Source organism: Anomaloglossus baeobatrachus, chromosome 2 (genome assembly GCF_048569485.1).
Source record: "Anomaloglossus baeobatrachus isolate aAnoBae1 chromosome 2, aAnoBae1.hap1, whole genome shotgun sequence".
NCBI classification, from domain to species: domain Eukaryota; kingdom Metazoa; phylum Chordata; class Amphibia; order Anura; family Aromobatidae; genus Anomaloglossus; species Anomaloglossus baeobatrachus.
The window spans coordinates 348309071-348327331 of NC_134354.1; the positions used below are offsets into that span (position 1 = coordinate 348309071).

Here is an 18261-nt window from a genome sequence, read left to right on the forward strand (position 1 = left end):
TGTTTGGGGCGCTGCTGCGGTTATGTCATCAGTGACGTGGTGATCCCAGATTGGCTGCTGGTGATGTCACTGATGGTGTGGCACGCCACCATTGGTTCCTGACGTCGCCATCTTAATCTGGCTCAGGTTTGGGGCGGACCTTAGGTTATAAAAGAACCTGGAGGGCGCACTTCTGTGTACAATCGTCACATTACCTGGAGGCACATGGTTGCCATTTCTCTGCACCATTAGCTAGGCAGGGCTAGGTGACTTTGGCTCCACAATGTCTGCTAGTGTGGTCTGCGGCAGTAAGCTGTCACCGACTTGGGGCACAGCAGACAGACTGGTGTACCCGCCTAGGGAGAGCCTGATTCTAGTGGTGTGGTGGCGTACTTGGGTTCTTTGATAGGAGACCGCGCCTCTTCTATCATAGTGCGCTTAGCACAGTAACTCCACACTGTGTGTGTTTGTTGAGCTTCTTTGAGGTTCTATGGGCTCAAGTGGAGTAACTGGGAGATTTTGAGTACGCTGTGGTTCTTAACAGGGTTCTCAGCCTGTATCCAAGAAACCTGTAACTTGGGTCAGGTCTTCTGTATCTATTAGCTGTGTGTTGTTAGTCATACCCTTGGGTTCCAGCAGCAGTTATCATCTCTGCACGGCGGACCCGGATGACGATTGAAAGATGGAGACATCTTTATTTCAATCCGTCAGCACCCCTATAACATTTGAGTGCAGTGCGATAATCCCATCAGCTGACAATGGAGGAGATGGGGAGATTATTCCCTCAATCTCCCCCGCAGCTGCAGGATCGGATCACAGTTGCATGACACTCATGTTGGCAGCTTAGCGAGAGCCGAGGGTGATTAGCACTCACATCGGATGCCACACCATCGTGTGAATCCAGCCTTTCAACAACATTATCCACCAATTTTGACTAATTTGTTATTTTATGGTTCACTTAATCTACTTGTAGAACTTGTCTTGTGTGAAAAGCTTATCTACCTTTAGCTCAGCTTTACAGAAAAAATATAGAAAAATCTGAAGGGTTCACAAACTTTACAGCACCACTGTAAATACCAGTATGTATTTCAACAAGGCTCCTGCGCAAGAAAAGTAACAAAAGTTCTGGTTGTATGCTTAGGACACTCCGGCTCAATCATTTACCTGTGTGCTTTGGGCTTCAGCCGCATTTTAGTCTGATACTTTTGGCCTCCTTTTGAAACTTGCACAAAAATCCCTTCCACATTAAGGACCCCAGGAGATGGGTTACCAGCTAGATCAGTTCTTGAATCGTCTTAGTTCTGTGTTGGTAAACCATCTTCTGCATCACTTAAGGGATCTCCTAAGTTCTCACAGCTTGCAACGCAAAGTTTAACTGTACCCTTCTCTTTTCTTTTTCTTCCACTCTTTACCCACCTTTATTTTTTATTTATTTTTTTTACATTTTGACACCATTTTTAAATGTTTTTCTTTTGCTTATTCTTTCATGTTTTAATTCTGACCATTCTCAATTATTTGGTGCTGCTCAGCCGTCTGGCCGTGACGTTGCAGAGAAATGTTACTCAGGGATGTGCAAAGATCCAAACGATAGTCCTCGGACTAATCAGCATACAGCTGCCCCCCTGCGGGAACTGAGAGCTCGATTCTTTTTATCTTAGAAACCATACAAGGCTTCATGAATAGTCAGAATGGACTCGGAAATAAAATAATCTCGAACCTCTTCCTATTAATGAGTTTTTCCACAGCATTCAGATGCATTCCTCATTTACACATAGATTTTCTTAACCCAAAATACACAAGTCTATAAATTGCCTGCCTCTGCTAAAAATTGAAAGGACAGGCAAACGCTACTGCCAACATATTTTCCTATTAATAGTTATCCCTGAAATTTCACTGCCATTTGTATACTCTGTGGTCCTGATAGACCTATGTTAGATAAATCCTATTGTACATTATTAACCTGAACCCTTATACATCACCTGCCAGATTCTTTGCACATACCTAAGACGTACTTCTGATTTCCTGTTCCATTTGCCATCTGTATTTTTTTTTTCGGTTTCACTTGTCTCTTTCTCTTCTGCCATCCCTATGTGGGCAGACTCGGGGTGAGCCTCCAGGGCAGGGCGAAGACTTTGTAAACCCATCTGGCACAGACCATCGGGGAAACCTCCCGAAAGTCTCCATCCCAATGCCAGAAGAGAAGCCTATGGAAAAGTGCCGCCTGCACCCACTTTTACTGCCAACCCCTCAGCTCCCTTTCCTTATGTCTTTTGTACTATTCTTGGCAGTGACACTTTGGTGGCTAGTGTTTTTATGATTGTTTGTATTATGGGAGTGCCAACTCATTCAATGTATGCATGGCTGAGTACATCTGGTATTAAGTAGCCAGTCCTATTTACTTCACACACGAGAAGATTGCTTCCAACATTCCTTTCTTCTATGGACTATCAATTGCCTCTATTAGTTTGCTTTCACTTCCTTGTTATGTAAAAACGTTTCTGTGCATCCAATTGTTTCTTTTTCTAAATATGGATTTTTCCGGTCTAGGTATATTTGTCTAAAGGTACCTAAATAATACTGCACCTCTGCATTACACTGCCGTCCTACATGTTCCATGTCTTAAAGCCAAGTTCCTCCTCCAATATTAGACTGCCTGTCATGTATAATGGACTCTGTACTCCCCCCTCTTCTGAACTTTGCTCTTTCCGTGCTTCTAGTTGTGTTTTATTTTTCTTTTTTTTAGAGAACACTTTTGAGTTAAATTTAATATATTTCTTCTGAAAAATCTACAAGTGCATTAATGTAATTTAGAACTATGTAAGCATATTAGAGTTATTGCAAATCAGTTATATCCTGTGTATTTTTCTACAGTTAAGCAGGCCTAAAACACGAAAACCATATAAGCCAAGTGTTTCTTCAGTATTAGATGCCTCTTGTTATCCCTGTATACTTCTATTGTGTGTGTGTGTGTGTGTCATGGGACACAAAGCTGCCTAGTATAATGCATGTTATATCCATTCTTGTAGCTAAAAAGTATGGTGCAATAGATAAACTCTTTATAGTCTACATAGAATTTGGGGACTTTGACACATTGTCTAGAAAGTGTAATAAGAAAGTAGAATGAAATGCGATTGCAGTCTCTACGCATGACTAAAGTAAGATGTGGCTGCAGAAGGACACTTTAATAAACTGTAGTGCCTTTTGTATGTGATTTCAGTAATCACATGAATGCGAGTTTGGCTTTTTACTAGGTGGCCGTTCAGCTTTTTGTGTAAGATTGGAAATGGTGGGATTCTTTATGGTGAAAACAACACTTTTGGAAATCGTAACTATTGAATTCTTTGGATTTATTGGATTGCGTTATGTGATTGTGGATTTAGACACACACAAAAAAATAGAAAAATAAAAGTGCGTCACCAAAACCGTGTTCTGATCCCACATTGTATATTCATGGGAGTTATTTACGAGACCTGTTGTAATTCGTTTCCTGATGCTTCAGCTCCCTCCATTGCTGACCTGATAGTAAAGATAATGTTAGGGTAGTTGTTTACTGGTGGTTTTGTAAAGGTAGAGTATTCCTCAGGTAGCTTGTCGTTGTTTACTGGCCTAGCCACAAACTCTTCTATTGGTCCTGCCAAAGTTGTATAGATTAAAAATTAGCATCTGATCCTTGCCTTTTCTTTCCTGTAATTGTTACAGAATTTCGGCATATTGCTCTGCACTTTTGGGAGAGTGATTTTGTAGGAGTTGCTTATATGTGTCCTGTTTTTTGGTTCATATTTTTAGTAATACTAGCAATTTGTATTTTTTCCAATTTCATTTGGTAAACCTACTTTTATTTTAATACATGTTGCATACATTTTTCTTTCATCATCAGTTGCAGGTAAGCGTATGTGTTAAAGACACTACGGCAGAAGTGAGCCGGATGATGTAATTGTATTTATGCCAATGGGAATAAATACGGTTTGATATTCTAGGTGATTGTGCAGTCATTTATTCAATAGTCATTGTGTAAAAAGTGATTACGGTATATTAAAGGGGATCCGTCATCTGATACTGCATACAGTACATCGCATCCTAAAGGGAAGATTCACTGCCTTTTCACATCCAAATGGAAAGTGACATGTTCTACTTGGCATGAAAAGCCAGTGTAGTGATGGGAAGCAGTTAAAATGCTTGGAACAGTTAAAGCTCCATTTTCAGAACATTTATTTTGACAATCCAGGAAAACTAAGCCTACGTATGTACACTACAGTTCAAAAGTTTAGGTTCACTTAGATATTTCCTTATTTTTGAAAGGAAAGCATATTTTTTTCAATGAAGCTAACCTTAAATTAAACAGAAATACACACTATACATTGTTAGTGTGGTAAATGCTTCAAACGTCTGGTTTTGAATGCAATATCTACATAGGTGTATAGAGGCCCATTTCCAACAACAACCACTCCAGTGTTCTTATGGTACATTGTGTTTGCTAACTGTGTTAGAAAGATAACGGATGTTTAGAAATCCCTTGAAAACCCTTGTGTAAGTATGTTAGCACAGCTGAAAACAGTTTTTCTGATTAGAGAAGCTATAAAACTGACCTTCCTTTTGAGCTAGTTGATAATCTGGAGTATTACATTTGTTGGTTCCAGTAAAGTCTCAAAATGGCCAGAAAAAGAGAACTTTCATGTGAAACTCGACAGTCTATTCTTGTTCTTAGAAATGAATGATATTCCATGCGAGAAATTGTCAAGTAACTGAAGATTTCCTACAACGGTGTGTACTACTCCCTTCAGAGGAGAGCACAAACAGGCTCTAACCAGAGTAGAAAGAGAAGTGGGAGGCCCTGCTGCACAACTGAGTAACAAAACAAGTACATTAGAGTCTCTAGTTTGAGAAATCAACGCCTCACAGGTCCTCAACTGGCAGCTTCATTAAATAGTACCCGCAAAGCGCCAGTGTTAACGTCTACAGTGAAGAGGCGACTCCAGGATGCTGGCCTTCAGGGCAGAGTGGCAAAGAAAAAGCCATATCTGAACAGTCTATCATTTTAAAGGTAGGTTATTTTTAACAGTAAGAGATAATATATCCAAAACAAAATCCAGAAAATCACATTGTATAAATTATATAAATTATATAAATGTATTTGCATTTTGCAGAGAGAAATAAGTATTTGATCCCTCTGGCAAACAAAACGTAATACTTGGTGGCAAAACCCTTGTTAGCAAGCACTGTAGTCAGACGTTTTTGTAGTTGAGGATGAGGTTTGCGCACATGACAGGAGGGATTTTGGTCTACTTCTTTGCAGATCATCTCTAAATCATTAAGATTTTGAGGCTGTATCTTGGCAACTCGGTGACTGGCTAGGCCGCTCCATGACCTTTTAATACGCTTCTTTTTGAGCCATTCCTTTGTTGCCTTGGCTGTATGGTTTGGGTCGTTGTCGTGCTTGAAGACCAAGCCATGGCCCATTTTTAATGTCCTGGTGGAGGGAAGGGGGTTGTCACTCTCGATTTTACAGTACATGGCTCCATCCATTGTCCCATTGATGCGGTTAAGTAGTCCTGTGCACTTAGCAGAAAAACACCCCCATAACATAATGTTTCCACCTGCATGCTTGACAGTGGAGACGTTGTTCTTTGGGTCATAGGCAGCATTTCTCTTGCTCTAAACACGGTGAGTTAAGGCCAAAAAGCTCAATTTTTGTCTCATCTGACCACAGCACCTTCTCCCAATTACTCTCAGAATTATCCAGGTGTTCATTGGCAAACTTCAGACAGGTTTGTACATGTGCCTTCTTGGGCAGTGGGACTTTGCGGGCACTGCAGGATTTTAAGCTATTACGGCGTAATGTGCTACCAGTGGTTTTCTTGGTGACAGTGGTCCCAGCTGCCTTGAGATCATTAACAAGTTTCCCCCATGTAGTTTTAGGCTGATCTCTCACCTTCCTCATGATCCTCGATGCCCCACGAGGTGAGATTTTGCATGGAGCCCCAGATTGGTTTCCATTGACAGTCATTTTGTATTTCTTACATTTTCTTACTATTGCACCAACAGATGTCTCCTTCTCACCCAGCATCTTGCTTATGGTTTTGTAGCACATTCCAGCCTTGTGCAGGTCTATGATCTTGTCCCTGACATCCTTAGAAAGCTCTTTGGTCTTGCACATGTTGTAGAAGTTAATCTGATTAATTGAGTCTGTGGACAGGACTCTTTTATACAGGTGACAATTTAAGACCGCTGTCCTTAATGCAGGTACGGCTGGGGCCACACAGGACACTACTGCGATGCTTGCATGAGACTCGACCTTGCGCTGGCAGCACAGCAGGAGCCGAGTGTCATGCAAGTGTACCTGCGTCTGAGGTCCGACCCTGCGAGCGGACCTCAGCTGCAGGGGGTGGGCCGGCGATGCGGAGGGGCGGACCAGCACTGCAGAGGGGCAGGCCGGCACGGAGGAGGGGAGGGAGCGATTTCTCTCCCTCTCTCCTCCGTAGCCGGCTATTGTGATTCTCGCTCTGCACGCGCGGTACACCGGAGTACCGCGAGTGCAGTGCAATTTTTCTCTCGCCCCATACACTTGAATGGGTGCGAGAGAAAAGGGTCTCACCTTATAATCGCAGCATGCTGCGATTTGTTTTCTCGGTCCGATTAGGGCTGAGAAAATAATCGCTCATGTGTGCTGTCACACAGGCTAGAATTGGTCCAAGGGCAATGCGATGTTTTATCACACTCCACTCGCACCGATTTGCTCGCCGTGTGGCTTAGGCCTAACAAGTTGATTAGGAGCGTCTAAGTGGTCTGTATGAGCCAGAACTCTTAATGGTTGGTAGAGGATCAAATACTTATTTCTCTCTGCAAAATGCAAATCTGTACAATGCATATAATGTGATTTTTCTGGATTTTATTTTGGATATTCTATCTCTCATTGTTAAAATTAACCTACCCTTATAATTATAGACTGTTCATATCTTTGTCAGTGGGCAAAATTACAAAATCAGCAAGGGATCAAATAATTATTTCCTTCACTGTAGATAAAATCTAATTGGTTTGTACTTATCAATAGACCCAAGATATAAGACCATGAGGTTGTCCAACATGAAGAGGTCTTGACCTATGTGAAATTGAGTACTTCGAAGCAATTACCAGTTTACTCCGTTAACCCTAGAACGCATACCTGGTGCCTCGCAGGCCTGCTAGATTACTTGTTTTCTATTGTCTGCAAGATTGGTTGCAGGTTCTAGGGTTAAAGGCCTTTTCTGTATCTGAGAGGATGGAGGCATATGTTTTCTGGGAAATAGTTTTAGAAATCAAAAACTTTAATTATATTGTTGCTAGCATCACTGCTGTGTATAAAATCCATCTGATCATAATGTTTATTCTTATAGCCAAACGATTCCAATGAAGTTTGACATTTTTAATGGTATAGGGAGGAAATTGAGATAGAAAAATGAGTATTTTCACAGTTTTGGGAAAGAGTCAAATGTGGGCCTTTTAACTATAATACTCATCATATCACATGGGAAAACATTCATGGCTGTAAAATCACTCTTGAATTTTTTTCCACGTGATATTACGATGAGGATTGTAGGTAAAGGCCCACATTTCAATCCTTTCCAAACTGAGAAAATACACATTTATGTGTCCAAATTTCCTTTTTATAACCATTACAAATGTGAAACTTCATTGGAAAACGTACAGAATAGTCAGTGCTATTGATGCATAATAATCAGGTTGGTAATATACATAGCAGTGATGCTTGAAACAATAAAATTAAATATTTCCTTATTTCTAAAAGTATTTGCTATAAAACTCCTAAAAAAGTACACTATACAGTTCTTATTGTCAAATCTACTATCAAAAAAATCAGACTACCTTCCTACAGATATAAAATGATTCAGCTGTACCTGACCTTGAATTGTTATTAACAATGCATTACCGTAATATGAGACTGAACAATAATCCAAAATGTATATTCAAGTCCCAATGAAACTGCACCAAAGAAATGTTTCTGTGTAATGTATAATTTTGCAACAGTCTACATTTTGGAGAGCAGTTTGGGGAAATGTACCGAGTCCTACACATGATAAATTTGGTGGATGCCTTGCACACCACTGGAAAAAGCTTTGATAAAGTTTTGTTTTATTTTTAAGGTTTGTTTTTTGTTTTCTTTTGGACTTTTTTGGTACAAACTATTGCTGTACACCTGCCTTAGGTTGGTTTAAGGAAGTGAAAACTGTCTAGGTGCTTGTCTCAAATATATTACGCCATTTATGTCATTTTAAAAGATTAAGTTATTTTGTAGATAAATGTATTAATTTTTTAACTGTGTAAAAACTCTTCATAATTTGAAAAGTCTGCTTTATGACACTGAATACAATTCTCAGACCCAGTATCTCTAAAGAAAATGTCATTAAAAATAAATTCCTAAATATTTTTCATTAGCAAATCACAGTTGATTTGTCTGGGGAGGTAATCACTATAGAATTAAAATGACCACTGCCTTGTTACACTGACATAAACCTGTCCTAGAATGTTAAAAATAAAAGTGCTTGTGAGTATGTGTGCTAAGTCATTTTGCCCCTTCCCTTCATGGAGGGAAGATATTCTCCCAGTTTATACTCTAATAATATACTGAAGTTACCAGAGATGATGAGGCAAGATAAGGCTGCTCACACTGCTGTCCATCTTATCTAATAATTGAAATTAATATGAAAGTGCAGACACTTGTGTCCACCCTGTCATTTTGATCTAAAACTGGTGATACCAGATGTGCTAAGAGAAGAGGAGGCTGCTCACACTGCTGTCCACCCATGTCTTTCTAATCTGATGCTGACGATACTAAGGCGGGCTTTGCACACTACGACATCGCAGGTGCGATGTCGGTGGGGTCAAATTGAAAATGACGTACTTACGGCATCGCATGCGACATCGTAGTGTGTAAAGGCTCGATGATACGATTAACGAGCGCAAAAGCGTCGTAATCGTATCATCGGTGCAGCGTCGGCGTAATCCATAATTACGCTGACGCGACGGTCCGATGTTGTTCCTCACTCCTGTGGCAGCGCACATCGCTGTGTGTGAAGCCGCAGGAGCGAGGAACATCTCCTACCGGCGTCACCGCGGCTTCCGTAGAATATGCGGAAGGAAGGCGGTGGGCGGGATGTTTACATCCCACTCATCTCCGCTCCGATTGGCCGCCTGCCGTGTGACGTCGCAGTGACGCCGCACGACCCGCCCCCTTAATAAGGAGGCGGGTCGCCGGCCAGAGTGACGGTCGCAGGGCAGGTGAGTGCATGTGAAGCTGGTATAGCGATAATTTTCGCTACGCCAGCTTTCACAAGACATAGTCCCCGCCCCCGTCGCAGGTACAATCGCGTGCGACATCGCAGCATCGGCTTGCGATGTCGCAACGTGCAAAGCCCGCCTAAGAGTGCTAAAGTAAGAAGACGCTGCTCATGCTGTTGTCCACTCTGTGTTTTTGATTTAATAGAGCAGAAACTAGGAGTTATGCAATAAGAAGCTGCTCATACTGCTCTCCACACTGTTTTCCTCCAGGTCACAGCAGGGAAGTTTTTACTGCATGCGCTCACAGCCACCTGTCCTAACTGTCTATGACAGGTCTATTTTAATTCTATAGTGATGACTAAACAAATGTGATTTACTAATTTGAGTATTTAAGAAGTAATTTATAATGACATTTCTGTTTATTTGTTTAATATTCCTGTAAAACACGTTCTAAGTTTGGTTCAGTGGATCTACAGGAGTCAAGAGGATGTGGCCATCAAACAGATGCAAGACTACATGTGAAACCTGTATCGCACTGGTGCTGGCTTTAGGTGTCAGAACGCTCTACAGTACTATCTGTTCCCAAATTTCTAATCTCTGGATTTCAATATGTCCATCGTCCCAAGACAGAGACTAACCGGAGTAGAGACGTGAGCCTGGAAAATTGTGTAGCTTCTCATTACTCATGAATTGTAGCAATTTCTTGGTTTTATGTAAATAAAGATTGACAAATGGACTGAAGATTTGTTCATGGTTGGTAAGTGTTCATGAGGATTCAAAATGCAAATTCCTGGAAATGTACAGTTTCTCTAAGAAGGTTTTGGAATAGCCTCCTTATAGTTTTTTTAAAAAAAAAAAAAAAAAAGTTGTCTTGCCCATTGTAAGCCTTTGCTTTCCAAATTGCACCAGAAAATGACCGTATTTTTCATTTTATAAGACACACTGGATTATAAGACACACCCCAAATTTAGAGAGAAAAAAGGTAAAAAATAAAAAATGGGGTCTATCTTATACTCCGGTGGTGTCTTACTGGTGGGGATCGGCAGCAGTGGTGGAGCGGGTAACAGGAGGCCGGGGGGAGGGGTGCAGGAGTAGGGCGCATTGCTGCGGTTGGGGCTGTGCTGACAGTGGCGGGGACTGTACTGGCCTTGTGGAGCCATGTGGTGTAACAGTTGTCCCAAATACTCTGTCGGCGGCGTGGGCTTCAAAGAAATGGCGCCTGGAGTCGGCGCATGCACAGATTGAGCTCTGGGCTCAATGACCAGCTGAGATCTCATATGCGCATGCGCCACTTTTGGGCGCAATTTTCCTTAAGTGCGCTGCTGGGAAATCAGTGGATCGGAGGCGGCGCGTGCGCAGAGGAGATCTTGAGCCGAGAGCTCCATCTGCGCACGTGCTGACTCTGGGCATCATTATTTGAAGTCACACAGCCGACAGAGCATCTGGGACATGCGCCGTACCGCCCTGTTCCACAGCAGCCCCTATAGCGCCCATTCTCCACCTCCTGGTAACCTACATTCGGATTTTAAGACTCACCCCTCATTTTCCTCCCAAAATTTTTAGGGCGAAAAGTGTGTCTAAGGCCCTGTGCGCACTTACTGTTTTTTTGCCGCGGATTTCCTGCGGTTTTGCTGCATGTTATGTTCATAACATCTCTGCAGTGATTCACCTGCAAATCCTATGGGAAAAAAAAATGCTGTGCGCACTATGTGGATTTTGTCAGCTGCATGTTTTGCTGCGGGATTCCCGCAGCAAAAACAATTGCATCATTTGCATGTCACTTCTTTTCCGCACGTCGCTGCGGCATTTCACTCCATTGACTGTAATGTAATCGGGAAATCCCACAGGGAATGACGCAGGTAGCAAATTCTGTGCGGTTCATTGCGTTTTCCTGCATTATTCCCTGCGGTATTTCGCGGTTTCGGGACATAATGTTCATCACTGCCTTCGGTTTGCAGGGAAGCGATGTCATTATGACAGGAAGAGGAAGCGGAGCAGAGTAAACACACACATATCAGACACTGACATAGAACACACACATCACACTCATACTCACACACAGACATATAGAATACACATACAAATCAAACGGACATATAAAAATAAAAAAACGTGTGCTCCGCCGTATTTTTACCGTCCAGCCGAGGTAAACACACAGCGGCGGCCCGGTATTCTCAGGCTGGGGAGGGCGAGGGCCAGGGTTAATGCCCCCCCCTCCCGCAGCCGAGAATATCAGCCCCCAGCTGCCCCGGGATTGTCGCATCCATTATGCGGCAGTCCCGGAGTGTCCCCGGCTCTTCCAGATTGCCGTGATGCGGTGGCAATCAGGGTAATAATGAGTTAATGGCAGCGCATCGCTACCACTAAGTCCAGGCTTTAATCATGGCAGCGTCTATGAGACAGCTTTCATGATTAACCCGTAAGTAAAGTGAATAAACACACCGAAAAATCCTTTATTCTAAATAGAACACAAAAAAGCCACTCTTCCACCCCTTTATTACCCCCCCCCCACCCAACACACAGCTCCGGCGTAATCCACTAAGGTCCCACGTCGCTTGCATCCAGCTGCGACTGACACTGTACTGATTGCAGCCTCGCAACGAGCCTGCAGAGGTAATTACAGGTCATTTCTCACGGCCGGTAATGTGAACACACCACCGCTCGGGAGAAATGCAGCGTGTTGATTGATCTGTCCTCTATCTACCTATCTATCTATTCTTCTATCTGTCTATTTATCTATCTATCTACTATCTATCTCAGAAGCAAATTACTTTTTTTTTTTTTCTTTTTTTCAATGTGCTTTACTGCATTGAACGCATTAAAACACATGTACCAACCCGAGGCAAAACCGCGGCAATACCGCGGTAAAACCGCAGCAAACCGCATACGGTTTTCCCGCGGTTTTTTACCACGGATGCGGTAATCTTTCAGACCCTGTGAAATTTCTTAAGAAAATTCCGTTTTCCAGTGCGCACAGGGCCTTATAATCCGAAAAATCCGGTAAGTAAGGCAGAAATCACACACCTTTTCTGTGGCACTTGTTTGTGCCCAGCACATGAGGGTGGTTATCAGTCTCCCGTTTATATTTTGCTTTTTTAGATTTGGCTCTGAAACTGCCACAATTTGTGTGTTTCCAGCCTAATTGTGAATTTAAATAAAGGTGCAGATTAAGGCAAGAGAAAATTTTAAGACATAGATAACATTTTCAACATTCTTTCTGCACGTAGGGAAAAATCTGCATGGAATTCAGGGAATGGTGTTGATTTCCCAATGTGTTTTATTTATTTATTTTTTATTTTTTATTTTTTTTTTTAACAAAAACTAGGCCAAATGTGCATGTAATGTGAGAGAATTTTGCTGTAGATTTACTTTTTAGTCTATATTGAAAAACTTTGACCACTTCTTCACATTTCAGTTACATTGATCATTACCCAATGCCAGTGCAAAACCCGAATACGACCAAAAGCAGTATACCATATAAGAGAAGAGGGGTTTTAATGTACATTAAAGCTAAACTATGTACACATATGATAGCTTGAAGTTACAAGCCTAATGTCTGATCACATTTCTGGAACTGATTTGCTGTCATTTGCATCATTATAACTGCAGCTATTCAAGCCAGGATGTGGATAGTGTATTTGATAAGTCTTATCACACTGCAGTTTGCTTCCATCGACTGTCAGCCTGTTGGTATGTTTGACACGGATACCTGGAACCTTCGTATCGCTTACAGCAAACAGACGCTGCCAAGTGTTGCGTGCAAGTAGTCTTGTATCAATCTATATAGGCGTCCGTACTGCACCTAACAGAAATCAAAAGGAAAATGTTCTCATAAAATCCTCCTAGCTATACATTTATCCACTTTGGGTCTGTATCTTCACATAAGTTGGATATTAATTAGATTTATCCATTTTATTGTACAGTTGCATTCCATTTTACTTCTAAATGATCTTAATAGTATTTTAACCTAAGATATTAAAACTAAATGTGTTCTATCATACTACTCCACAACATAAGTAATCAAACACTTGACTGTCTTTTCATTATTTTTCCTCTTCCTAATAGCCACCATTGGTGAAAACCCAGACCGTAACCATATCTAATGCTTCAACCAGTGAGAAGGGACAAATCCCCACCAAAGAAGTCCCCTTGGTACACACTGAGACGAAGACCATCACTTATGAAGCTGCAAAAGTTAGTATTCTTTAATTTTGTCTGTTCTCAGAAATCAGATTTTTGACAGTAGAACCCAACTTGTTTTTAACAGTTTCTTCCATAAGAGGAGCAATTTTCACTTAAACGTGCAGGAACCAGAGGTTATCCTAAATGTATGCATCAATAAATGTGAATAATGTGCTGATCTCACATTCTTCATCGCCTTATGCAAAAAGCTTAGTGGGAGCACTTTATATATAGCGGGCCTTGTTCTTATAAAATTACTCATCCCATTAAACATTAGCTGCCATTGTACATTTGAAATGTTCTGAATGCAAACTTTTATGTCTATAGAATGATGATGTTAACTATGATAAAGAACCTGGCATTCTGCTTACTGCACACACCATTACCTCCGAAACAACCAGCAGCACCACAACAACCCAAATCACCAAGGTAAGCTATTACATTATCAGCTGAAAGGAGATACTCTACAGGGTAATTTAGGAGAACGGTAATTGCTTAATATGCTTTCATTAAAATTAAATAGAACATGTAGAGAAAACATTAGCTGTGATGAAAAGCATGCTTAGGCTCTACCATATTCAGCACAACTTAGCTTCTGCCAGAAGGAAGCTTGCCTAGATCCATAAAGTAATTGCATCCTTTTGTGTACCTTCTGTGGATGCTTGATATGTGCTGTTGTAATATATATATATATATATATATATATATATATATATATATATATATATATATATATGTATGTATATGTATGTATGTATGTGTATATATATATATATATATATATATAATAAGAATTTCCAGCATTCGCCATGGTTTACATGGTAATGCCTCTTATCAACCACTTTGTCACCTGCCTCATGAACGTGTCATCCACTCTGAAGGAACTGCTTAAATTCCTCTTGCTTAGAGAAGACGGGCTGTCCACATACTGTGATGTCATCTGCCATGGTCCATTATACTCTATGTCGAGGGGAGGAACAGTGAGGTGCCCAGTGAGGATATGAGCAGAGTTAGACACAGAAATATGATGATGAGCTTTCTAACAGGTCTTTTTACCTCACCCCAGAGCTGTATTCACATTCAGACATTTGAGGACAGTGGTATATTGTCCTCCAAGCTGATGCAGATTCTTTAAGTGCTAAAAAAGAATGCAGAGACGTATTCTCTGTGTACTGTGAAATGTATTGGCGAGATCACAGCAGCTTCTCTCCTCCCACCAGCTAAGTTTAATGCAAAATAGAGAGAGAATATGCAAAGGAGAAAACTGATGAAAGTGCAGGATGCACATTATATAATGGCTAGAATTAGTGTTATTCCTCGTGTACACACACATAACAGCTTATTTTCGCACATTACTTGAAAATATGGTTATCCTTTAAGATTTAGGTTCACTTCTTTCTTTTTTATTATTCTTGTACCAACAAGCAGCATTTATGCTCAGAGATGGCACATGCTCTGACATCTCTGGCTGGATGTGTCAACTGCTAGTCAACTCAAAATATGGGCTTCCATGTTTTCAACAAGCTTTGGGTCCCTGAGGTCGGACCACCATCATTCAGACATTTAGAGCGTACCTGGTGGATATGTAATAAATGTATGTTATGGAAATACCACTTTAAATTAAATGACCTTTAAAAGGTCTCTGTCAGCAGGTTTCTGCAGTATAATCTGAAGACAAGAGAATTTAATTTAAGAGAATTCAGCCCTGCATCTGTTATCTCACTGTCTTTTTTTTGTTTTTGTTTACCTGCAATGTTAGTTTAAGTCTTTTATCTTTATCGTTAGTGGGTCTCAGCAGTGTATGAATTGTAGTCGAACTCCGCCCCCTCTGTGAATAGCAGCTTCTATCTACATAAATATTTGAATGTTCTCAGTGAGAGGAACAAAATTATAATCTTGTGATACCTTTTAATGGCTAACTAAAATAAAATAAAGTGATGTTACAAAGCAAGCTTTCGAGACATCTCAGGTCCCTTCATCAGACATGGTATGACAAAATATCTGAAGAAACACAAATATATGCACAAACAGAGCAGAGGGATGGCATAATAAGACATTTAAATAAACAAACACGGAGCTTAGAAATTGAATCCTTAATTAGCTTTGATTAGTGGTGTGAGAGTTTTATTGTCCATGTCCATGTAGGATCAGGTGAGTCTCTAGAATAGACTGCAAAATGCAAAAAGATAGAATAGACTCCTCAGATTTTGTAATGGGCCATAAATCCTCCTGACAGGATGAGTCCTGTGTCCACAGAGTTAAACATTTTAATGAATTTGTATTCCCAGACCCTGGGATGGCTCTGTGATCTGTTCCAGCCAGGGATTCCAGACAGGGATGAACACTTAACCCATCTTAAAAGGACCTTTCTAAACCAAGGCTACCACCCCACCTCCATAGATGATCAGATCATTAGAGCAACAAGGACCCCTAGAAGTGAACTGCTTCAATACAAACAAAAAGAGGAAAATAGTCGAGTACCTCTGGTGGTGACATACAACCCACAGCTTGAGGTACTGAGACGAACGGCCAAGAAACTTCACCACATTCTACACAAGGATAACTGGTTAAAAACAATATTTAAAGATCCTCCATTGCTGTGCTACAGGCAACCTCCTAATTTTAGGAGCATCATGATCCGAAGTTCTATGCCCTTAGACACACCAAGAGGAACTTATCCTTGCAATTTAAAGAGCAGCAAAACCTGTACTCACGTAGAGACCAAAGACCGGATACAGATCCCTAACACACAGAAGGAATATAAAATTCCTGGGACATTCACATGTTCCTCTTCCAACGTGGCGTACTTTTTTTAATTAAATGTTTTTATTAACGTTTTACAAGTTACAACCAAATAAACATTGGAGGCTACCCAGCCTCTACCCCCTTCCAACTTTCCCCTCCCCAACAAACATTAAACAAACAGACTTGTAGAAAGGAGAAATAATGTCAAATCTGCAGCTTTACACATTCCTAGACAAAAGTTTTTAAGTACCATTATTACCTTTATCAATTAATCCAATTAGACTATTGTTTTTCTTTGAGTTTTTGCTTTGTTTGGCATTGTACACATTTAGATGTCATTTTTGATGAAGAATCCAACCTGTTCCCATGTTACTCTCTTCTCCCCAAACCTCCGTCATCATTATAGATAAGTTCTGTAGAAATTTCTCGCCCTTTGCCCCTTGTTATCAATTTAGAGTAAGGCCAATCTAAACCTAATCAGTTCCCTCGAAGCCAACCCTGACCCATCTATCCATCGTGCCCATGTTTTTTCAAATTTGATTACGCCATTTCTTTTCCGATATATACTTTTCTCCACATTTATCACCCAATTAACTTTTTTGACATATTCAGATATTGTAGGACTGTGGTCCGAGATCCAGTGTTGAGTGATTAGTTTCCTGGCAATATATAATAGTCTAGATACGGCCACTTTGCCCTCCTCCTCCAAAGGTAAATCCTCCACGTATCCCAGAATACATACAAAGGGAGTTAGGGTGGGTTTACACATAGTGACAGCGACAACGACGTCGCTGTTACGTCATCATTTTCTGTGACGTAACAGCGACCTTGTAAGTCGCTGTTATGATCGCTGCTTAGCTGTCAAACACAGCGACGCAGCAGCGATCATAACGTCACTACATGTGCAGAGAGCAGGGAGCCGCGCACGCTGCTTAGCACTGGCTCCTTGCTCTCCCGCAGCAACTGATCTGCTACCAGTAAAAACAATTGATTTTACCTAGTGTCCCTTAACTGGAAGCTTCACTATTGATATATTATTGCTAATGGTAACAGCAGTACATTTTAAGGTGGCGGTGTCAGTGGTATGTTCATTAATTATCCAATCCGGAAGTAACGGACCCAGAGCCTTAATAACCAATAGGCCTTTAGCCTTATTACATCCATGCAGGACATTTTAGTCCACCCAGTCCACTGAATCACCCCACAGGACTTTTCCAAGGTCTCTACCTCCCCACAGGACTAGATTCCATGCTGGATCATATTTGTTTATGACGACTGGCGATTCACTATTTTCCCTTAATTACGGATCTTTGCTCGACATGGTCAGATTGTCCGACCTGATGAAGGCCTAGGGCCGAAACGTCCTGGCGGATTTTCTATTCATGTACAGCACAACATTATTTTCCAATAAAGAAAAAACAGATTAAACTACTTGAATTAGTGTATTCTCCTTTTTTTTGGGAAACAGCACAGTGTGCCGAAACTCTCTTCTTTTGAGTATCATATTTTATTTTTCCAGAGCACCTGCCCAAGGTGATGCTAGGTCTTATCTCTATTGTTCAATATCAGGACACGACCACATCATATGTAATAGATCTGCGGAACATATTTTGCATTGCGGGCAGAAGGGGTCAGTTCTAACTCCAATATCAAACAGGAATCTAGGAGTGTGATATACTTGGTGAATAACGTACAGGTGTGACAGTCTGTATGCCTCCCCCAGTGATAGACTAGGAATTCTTCCAAAAATTTCTACCCATTGGTTGTCCTCAATAGGTCATATAGCTCGTTCCCATTTTTCTTTTGCGTTTACTGGACAATTCCGGTGCACCAGATATATAATAGATCCCAATATAAACGAGAGATCACTCCCGCTGAGCCTCTAGAGGTTGCTATGCGTTGTATGACTTTGTTCTGCTCCAATGCTCTACCCGTAATAGAGGTTTCTGCCTGATAGGCATGTCTCAGTTGCAAGTACTTATAAAACTCTGAATTCTGGATCCAAAACTCTGCTTGCAACTGAGGGAAGCCTCTGAGTTGGCCCCCCTCCACAATATGTGTGAATCTATTTATCCCTCTCAAAGC

The 18261-nt window shown here is 41.1% G+C and overlaps 1 protein-coding gene across 11 annotated transcripts in view; it reads left to right on the plus strand.

Moving 5' to 3' along the window:
- The window catches only part of LOC142291451 (protein 4.1-like), a 259547-nt gene that overhangs the window by 221414 nt on the left and 19872 nt on the right, over positions 1-18261 (plus strand). For 9 of the 11 annotated variants that reach the window (XM_075335981.1, XM_075335980.1, XM_075335986.1 and 6 more), the window contains 2 exons: positions 13315-13443; positions 13759-13860. In XM_075335981.1, the coding sequence (XP_075192096.1) occupies positions 13315-13443; positions 13759-13860 (231 nt within the window). Of the gene's footprint in view, positions 1-1508; positions 4990-13314; positions 13444-13758; positions 13861-18261 lie in introns of those variants that run through there. The other 2 variants (XM_075335988.1, XM_075335989.1) reach the window with 2 other exon arrangements.